The following is a 9,639-nucleotide window of genomic DNA, read 5'->3' as shown; positions in this document are numbered from 1 at the left end:
AATAAATTTAGTTATAACTACAACAATATTTTTAAATTACATTATAAGTTGATAGAATTTAAAGATTTGATTGAAAATAAAAATGCTAAATGTTCTTTTAATTTAATATGCCTAGTCTTAACTGATTCTAAGCGCATATTAGAGACTCTAGAGAACAAGTTATTGTAATTTTAAAGGTTAATTCTATAAAAAATCACGACCTTTACACAAAATCTTATTTTAATCACGACATATTAAAATTGTCATATAAAATTATAATTTTTATTTTAAATCTATCACCAAATTGATTTTCGGTGTATTTTTATTGACATGGCCACCACAATCCGGCAGATTTAAAAAAAATAAAAGGTGAAAATAGTACAACGGAAAATAATCGATGGTAGATTTAAAAAAAATAAAAGTTCATAATTTTATATGACAATCTTTAAAAGTCGTGATTAAAATAAAATTTCGTGTAGAGTCTGTGATTTTTTATAAAATTAATTCTTATTTTAATTTATAAAGTTGACATACTTATTAATCAAGAATATAAACATTCTATGCATGACTTGCTTTTTTTTGAAGGGTATCAGTTTAGCTATCATAATCATTTAGCACCATAGACCTAAAAGTTTAGGATACCTTAATGGAACATGAGAAAGTGACAAGTGTCTTGATCACAGATTAATTAATCAAAATTAATTACTCCCTCCGTCCCAATAGAGTTGTCCACTTTACCTTTATCACACAGTTTAAGAAAAGCAATTATTATTTGTGGATTTTGTGAACTTTTCCTTACTTTTCTTGTCATACCCCTATTTAATATAGGGTCCACTTACAAGTTACTTTCAATTCAATTATTAGTGGATTTTAAATAGGGTTAATAAAGGAAAATTTAGTGGAAAAATTGGTTATTTTTTGGAAGTGGACAAGAGTTTTGGGACAAAAATATATCTCAAAGTGGACAACTCTATTGGGACGGAGAGAGTATAACTAAATTATTTATTTATCTAAAAGAAAAAGAGAGCATAAAGAAGAAGCATTATTGAGAAAAACATATTTGTCACATACTTCAGCTAAATGTCAATATTTTCAAAAGTTGGGTGTTTGGTACTTTTTTCTACACACAAATGACCAAAATATCCGTAACCACCATTACCCAATCAAAGAGTATTTTTATGATTCACACTTTGTATAGGGCAGTATTTGGAGCCACAATTTTAACTAATATAAAAAAAAAATCAAACAACCTTTTATTAAAATGATAATATTTTTAGAATTTTTTTAAAAGTTTATAGTCAAAAGTCATCTTAAAATTTCTGATTAAGATGAAAAACTTTATGTTACTCCATTCCAACTACAGCTACTTTAGTCATTTTCTTTAAAATGTTTAATTTTCCTTTTGAACAAAATAATAAAATTATCTCCTTAAAAAAATATAAAATTATTTAATTTTTTTAAGTACAAAAATAAAAATTACATGAACATAAAAGAATCAAATAAATTATAGTCGAAACTCATTTTAAAATTTCTGATTAAAATGAAAAAAAATTATATTACTCCATTTTAACTGTCACTAATTTAGTTATTTTTTTAAAAAAATCTTTTCAAAAAAATTATAAATTTATCTAAAAAGAACTTATTAATTTGTAAAAGTATATTTTCAACTTATTTTTTTTATTTTTATCTAAAAGTATTTATTTTTTATTTTTCACTACAAAAGAAAAATTACATAGACATACCATATACGTTAGGTATACATCGTTGATACATAAAATAATTTTTAAAAATAAAATAAAATATAAAGGGTATAAAAATAAAATAATTAGAGATGTAGACTCCTTTATTTTTGAGAATTTTGATAGATTTTAGGTTATTTTTTATCTTTCTAAAATATAATTAAAGGAATTACTTTTTGGCAAGAGCGCCCACAAAACATAAATATCCACCAATCACAACTCAACACCTTTGACCCAATTTTCACTTTCTCCTATTTTGTTGTTGTGTTCTTCTTCCTATAGATCTTCTTTCTCTTACAAGTAGTAACAAAGCAGCTCTGTGGCATGTTTTTATTCACTTCTTTTCACTTTCATTTTGCTTTTTTTCTCATTTTTTTTCTTTTCTTTTCTTCCAATTCTCATCAAAACAGTCACAATTCATAATCTTTTTTATTCCCACTTTCAATCCAACTGTTGGGTATCTTCTCTTTTTCATTTCCTCCCAAAAAAACAAACTTTTCACTTCAAAGTTGTGAAATTTATTGATCAAATTCTTGAATTGTTTTTTTTTATGTGTGCATATATAATGATTTAAGTAGCAATTAAGATCTACTTTTTGTTATTAGCTTCTTGATTTTTCCTTGGGTTTTGGAAAGTTTTTACCTTTCTTTTTCTCCCCAAGATTCTTTAAATTTTTTTCAAAAAGTTACTAACTCAAATGCTTCTTCTTTATTAGTGATCAAAATTCTTTGCTTCTTCCATTTCAATTCTCTCTCTCTCTCTTTGAATTCAATGAGAGAGGTGGAGGAAAAAGAATAAAATAAAACCCCATAAATTGTACAGTGTAATTTATTATTGTAAAATTATGAACAGAGGAGTTGAAATCCTGTCACCAGCTTCATATCTTGAGAATTCAAGCTGGTTATTCCAAGAAAACAGTGAGACAAAATGGAGCCCAGAAGAGAACAAGAGATTTGAGAATGCTTTAGCTTTGTTTGATAAAGATGAGCCTGAGAGATGGCAGAAAGTTGCAGCCTTGATCCCTGGGAAAACTGTAGGAGATGTAATCAAACAGTACAGAGAATTGGAGGAAGATGTTAGTGATATTGAAGCTGGTTTGATTCCAATTCCTGGCTATTGTAGTAGTGGTAATGATTCTTTTACTTTGGAGTGGGTTAGTGGTGGTATGCAGGGTTATGATGAGGGTTTCAAGCATTATTATACTCCCGGTGGGAAACGAACGACGGCGTCGCGTCCTTCCGATCAGGAGAGGAAGAAGGGAGTTCCTTGGACTGAGGAGGAGCACAGGTATATATGTGCCTGTTATCCTACATTTTATAATTTTGTTGTGTATGCAAGTGTTTGGTATTGAATTCATACATAGCACGGAAACTTGTCGAGTCTTATGTTGTGTTTTGGAAACGGAAAGGCTCCCGAAATACTATATTCTGATTCAATGTTTTCAGTTTGAATGTTTTGATTTGTTTGGTATTCGATTTATTTTGCTGCTAATGCTGTAGTTGAGGCGGTATGTTGCACAAAAACTTGTCAAATCCTACATTTTGCGTGTTTTTCTGGTTCGGAAAATGCTTTCAGAAACTTCAAAACCTTCCAGTTATAGCATTTTCCTATAATTTTTTTTTATGATTTGGCCGTTTTTCATTTCGGTATTTTCCATTTCCGTGCAACATATGTAGTTGGTGTTATGCTGGCTGATTATTAGCATAATAGTAGAGTTGGATTTGTTTAAGCTGATACTGTGCTGCTTTCTTACTGATGTTTTCGATGTATTGGATTTGATCGGTTTTGTGTTCAAATATATGAAAATTGCAGGCAGTTTCTGATGGGGCTTCAGAAATACGGCAAAGGGGATTGGAGAAACATTTCTCGCAATTTTGTGACGACAAGAACACCAACACAGGTAGCTAGCCATGCTCAAAAGTACTTCATCAGACAAACTACAGGAGGCAAAGATAAGAGAAGATCAAGCATTCATGATATCACAACCATCAATCTTCCAGATACCAAGTCGATTTCATCAGAAATTAAGAAACCATCATCGCCTGATCATTCTACAACGACTGTGCAATCGTCACATTCGCAGCCGAAAATGGGCAGAGGATTATTAGACTGGAAGCCACAAAGTGAAGGAGCAGATTCTGTTTTTAACCAAGTAAATAGCAACTTATTGATGCCACCTTTTTGTGGGATATCATCATATGGAACAAAATTACAGGACCAAAATCTGCTCAGAGGAACTCTTCCAGGTTACCAATTTGGACCTTACAATTTGATTTTTCAGATGCAACCGATGCAGCGTCAGTAACGGAAGCTTGATCGGCTATTTAGAGCTCTAGAGGTACTTTGTCTGCCATATCATGGAAGCATGAATCTATGTGAATATATTAATTTATCAGGACTTCTGTTAGTCCAAGCTATTAGACTTTTACGAGATGATCGGTTAGTTTCATGTGATTCCATATTCATATCTGAATCATTGAACCTAAAAAAAGGAAGGTTACTTATTTATCTTTTGGTGTTTACTTTTTGTTGTCAATGTTTTGATAGTGTGTTTGGCAATTGATTGGCCTTTTCGATTTGAATTTGAGAGTGTCACAATTTTTTCTATGTATGTCCACGAAAATTGTTCGTGAAGATAAACGAGTTTGAGGACTCGATGGCAGCCTCTTCAATTATTGAGTCAGTACTTGTAGATTTCCACCCGAGAAATTCTTATGTGAATCCAGTTCGTTACGTAAAATTATGAATCATCCCGTGTACAAATAATTTAGTGTCACTTTCGAATTGTACCTATTGAACACATGATTTAACATTATATTCCATTAGCAGACTGAATTTGGAAATGGAATCTTGACTGAAGAATTGAGAGCAAGAGCCACTAGTTGAAGCATCTCATGCTTTGTTCTGTTTCTTGAGGATGATTCTGTGTTCTTATTTTCACTTTTTCATTAATTCAAGATTGTTAATTATAGTGGAAGAAGATCCTCCAATATGTGTTGGCCACTAAGTAAATAATTAATTAATTCATGTAATCATTGTTCTGTTGGCTTGTGTAAAGGTTAATAGTTACCAAACCTAAGGTCAAATATCAATTGTGTCCAAGACTTTCAATTTTTTTCCATTCACATGAAAGCAGAGTTTGCAAAAATCAAATCAAAATGACTATTTAAATCGAACCGACAAATTTGGTTCAAATTATTTTGAAATTATGAAAATATTACTACATTTCGGTTCGATTTGATTTTAAGAGCAAAAAAGTTTCAGTTCACTTTTGGTCTAAATCTAACCGAAACAAAAAAGAATAAATTAAATTGACTAATTTGGTTCAATTTGATTTGAAAATTTAGAATTCTTATGAATTGAATTGAGATTGTATAATTTATACTTACCCAGTGCTCCAAAAAGATATTGAAAATTCTACTATTTAGTGATGGTGACCTTTAAAGCAGTAGTAGTTCATAGCTACAATTATTGGCATAGAGGAATATATGATATTCTGTAAACAAAATGGTTTCACGGGATTCAGCTTATTGTCTTGATCCAAATTTAATAGTCTGTAATGCATTTCTAGCGCATGATGTTATACACATTCCGCTAAATCACATCTAACTAAATAAATTTTTTTAGAACATAACCTAATTAAATTTATAAAAAATTTAAACATCTCAAACCAATTTAACTTAAACCAATTGGATTTAGTCGTTTTTCAAATTGGTTCAACATTTTAGTTTGATTTATAAATTTGAATTAGAATAAATTACCACCAAAATCAAACCAACCAAATTTCCGACTTCTTTTAATCGGTTCGAGTTGGATTCTGCACACCCCTACATGTTAGGACAATCAAATTGTGTTGGCCACCCTCTAAATGATTGAATTCAAAAGAGCATTATTGCTCAATAAATTATCAAATTTTAAAGAATGTCAGTCTACAGTGACACAACCCACAAATGACAACAAGAAAAAAATTTGATTTTCTTGCAGTTTTTAGAATCCTTCATTGTTTCTGTTTCTGTCTTGTTCCTTTTGTTGCTGCTGCTACATGTTTTTGTTGTTTGTGCATTGCAATATTTGATGAAAAGGGTAGTGCCCCATTATATTTGTTGCACATATTATTTATGGTCCACCCACTAGACAAGTAAAATTCAAGGCCATATAACCAAATATTTGTAAAGAGAAAAAGAAAAGTTTTTGAGACATTTGTTTGGTAAATGACAAATTTGCCCAGCTTTTCTTTTGCTAAAGGATCAACTTTTCTGCAAGTTGCATAAGTGAAGCAGCCATAAGGGAGCACTTTGGATGCTTTATTCTGGTTTTTGTCACCTCTAGTTTTCATTTTAAATCACACACAACCAAGAGAACAAAATGTACGACCGCCTTCTCACCGCCACTCACTACTTGTGCTGCAAAAGTTTAGTAGCTCCTTTTGAATCAAATAAACGGAACGTTTTTAAAAGGCGAACAACGGGTAATTTAGTACATTCAAGGCTCATTTTGATACAAGAGTAATGGTTAGCGCAGGAGAAAATAAATAGGAAAAGAAAAAAGGACAGTTACAGAAAATTTTACGTAATTCGATTAGTGTGATCTACTATACGGATAGAGAGAAAATTTTATTATATATGTTTGTAGTGAGTTTACAATAAGATCATCACTTGTATTTATAACGAATTCTTAACATACAATTTACGTCCTAATCCATTAAAAAACTAGACTTCTAATTCCAAAAGAAACTAATGTCAACCAAAGGGTTTAGTATCCTAATCCTAATAGGAAACCAATTGGCAATTATGAAGCATAACTCAATATTCCATACCTTGACGAATGCACTCAATAATATCAATCACGCAACCTTCTTCAGCAAATAACAAAAACCACCAAATTGCATCACCAAATAAACTCTCCACCTTAACTTATAATTACTCCAAGGCAAATTAACCAAAACTAACTCTCTCTCTACCATCCATGCCCCTTAAGGGTCTCATGCAATGCGGAAATTAACTAAGTCCAAGTTAAACTTGAACTTTTCAGTAGGCAACGACTTTTTCAACATATCTGCTGGATTAACTGAATTGGTTATCTTCTCTATAAAAAATCTCTTCTCTTCCACGACATCCCGAATGAAGTTCATCCTCACATCAATGTGCTTTGATTTCTCATGACACACTAGATTCTTTGCCAAGCACAAAGCACTTTGTCTATCGCAATAAATCACAAGCTTCTAAACTTCTAAACCAAACTATTAATTAGACCTTAAAACCACGTACATTCCTTAACCCCTTTCGTCAATGATATGTATTCCGCCTCAATTGTAGACAAAGTAACTGTATATTGTAAAGTTTCTTTCCAATTAATAGAACATCCATATAAGGTGAAGATATAACATGTTAAGGACCTCATTCGAATAAGATCTCCTCCATAGTCGGAATCTATGTAACCCACAATTCAATCAGAACCACCACTTGAACCATAAACCAGACATATTCCACTCATTTTCTTCAAGTACTGCATAATTCACTTGACCGCCTCCAAGTGAGCCTTTCCTAGATTACTCATAAATCTGCTAAACTCACTAGCAGCATGTGCCAAACCGGATCTTGTACAGACCATGGCATACATCAAGCTTCCAACCGCACTCAAATACAGAACATGCTTGGTTTATTCCTGAACTGCGTAAGAACTTGATTTCTGTGGGTACACTTGATAAACAAGGGTACAAACACTCAGGTGGAAATGGGCATGTCAAAATTTCTAAAGGTGCTTTGACTATAATGAAAGATGTGCTACAACACGACATTTATATTCTCACAAGAAGTGCGATAGTGGGAACAGTGGCGGTTGCTCGGTCCTTATGGAGATACGACTTACTAACACGACAATTGGATTTAGATATTGTGGTTTAAGGTTTCAGTACTTATCCATAATGATAAAATACTTATAAATGTTTTAAAAGTTTTTCACTTAATAAATGTAAATGGTAATATGAACTCATCTCAGTATATTAGACTTGCTGTTTTGTCGGATTGGTCCAAATGTTGCTTAATTATTATTGGCATGCTGTTACTTTGATTTATGATTATTTATATATATGCCATATTGTTGGAGTTTAGGAGTTGTGCCGAGCATTATATTAATGTTTATATAAACTGTTAGATTTAGGTTGAAGTCTCGGTTGCCCCGAATAGTGGTTTTATGCAGGTTATGTGTTTGTATGTTATCTATGAGACTAGCTACGGATTTCGGAACTATCACTCTCATACTCTAGCGCCGGTCACGATTTATGAAGATGGGTCGTGACAATATGTTAGCATTATCTACGAAATAGGTGGTAACAATGTTTGATATGTCCTCCGCTGCAAAAAATAATTAAAATAAGATTGATATGAGAAATATTTATAAGGCATCGAGAACTCATACAAAAGCAATATTCTAAGTTATTTGCTATTATTATTAATTTCTTTTATTTAATATTTTCTGTTTTTATTAGTTTAATTTAAAATTTAAAATCATCCATTTCTCGATTGCTCAAATAATAAATTAGTTAATTTGTTTGATACTAAAGACAATCGATATTCTACTCATTATTATATTATTTATTTGAAATATTGTAAACTTGCAATTTCGTGTATCAATTTATATAAATTTTTGCTATGTCATAAAAAAAAATTATTGGTAAAAGAATAGAATAATGTATCAGAAGATTTTATTGGTGCTGACCCATCAACAAAGCCAAAGCGAATTTAGTCATCGGTTATTTCTCTCATCGCTCACACCTTTTTCTTAATTCCGCTACTCCCCCTCAATTTATTTCATCTTATAATAACGGTTAAATAAAACAAATATATTTTCATATAACATTTATAATTCCCACCTTTTATTTTTTAATTCTGCCGTTGCACTAAATTTATTTCATCTTATGTCAAGATGATGTTTAAATAACACAAAAGAGAAAAGTTTTCATAAAATCGATAATTCAAGCTCGAATGTTTGTTTAGTAATACTCCCTTATATATATAAAAAGACACCCCCTTATAAGCAGCAAAATTTATTTTAAAACTAAATCTATCATCACGGCTGCACATTATTTTGCTTCCAAACAAATGAAACAAATTTCAAATAGTCATTGAAATTATTGAATTATATACAGGAAAGAAATTTTATATGGAAACACAAAGTTATGGGCTGCTGCATAATTAGCTACTAATATTATAATTAATTTTTTTAAAAATACCATAAAGTGGTTGTTGGGAAATACCAATGCATGCTTAAAGGCAAATATATGAAACGCTGTTATGTTTGATTAAAGTAGGCAATATGATTATGATATTCCTTTTCATGCCTTACCTTTTGGGGATACATAATTAAATAAAAAACTTTATGTTATATATGATTTTTAATCTTATGCTACATGTATAGAGTTTTCATTGTACATTTTCTATTTAATTTGCTCATAATATTAACCTTCGATATTTATTTTGGAAAATTACAGGGTTAATTAGTTCATTGATGAGTTTACTGTGATTGGAGTTGGCAACTTGAGATTTTATAATTGTATCTTACCTACATAGCTTTAAATAGACTTGTCATGTATATTTTGTATTTACTTTGGTAAATTGCAAGCTTAATTAGTTTAGTGTTCAGTGTTGAGTTGAATTTGATCTGAGGTTTTTTTTTTCATTTTGAAAACAAAAAAAGAATTATTAATTAAAAGCTAATTGATAAGTAGTTGTACAGATTTTAATATTTTAAAAAACACCCTCATCCTTTTAAATAAATTGTAAAATTATATAAATAGATGTGTTTAAACATCAGCATGTAAGGTTTTTTTTATTGTAAAAAAACCTTTAACAAATATTATTTATATAAGGCCAACAAAATATTATTAAAAATATTTATTAGAGTATTTAAATTAAAAATATAT

General features: G+C 30.5%; 1 protein-coding gene across 1 annotated transcript; it reads left to right on the top strand.

The window, feature by feature from the left end:
- Positions 1-1,969: 1,969 nt before the first annotated feature.
- Positions 1,970-4,226, top strand: LOC126665144 (transcription factor DIVARICATA-like). The gene is made up of 2 exons (XM_050357854.2): positions 1,970-3,005; positions 3,531-4,226. The coding sequence occupies exons 1-2, from the start codon at positions 2,563-2,565 to the stop codon at positions 4,021-4,023; spliced, it is 936 nt and encodes a 311-aa protein (XP_050213811.1). The 5' UTR covers positions 1,970-2,562; the 3' UTR covers positions 4,024-4,226.
- The last annotated feature ends 5,413 nt before the right edge of the window (positions 4,227-9,639 follow it).

This window comes from Mercurialis annua, linkage group LG1-X (assembly GCF_937616625.2).
Source record: "Mercurialis annua linkage group LG1-X, ddMerAnnu1.2, whole genome shotgun sequence".
Taxonomy (NCBI): Eukaryota; Viridiplantae; Streptophyta; class Magnoliopsida; order Malpighiales; family Euphorbiaceae; genus Mercurialis; species Mercurialis annua.
This window is presented reverse-complemented; position numbering and strand designations above follow the sequence as displayed.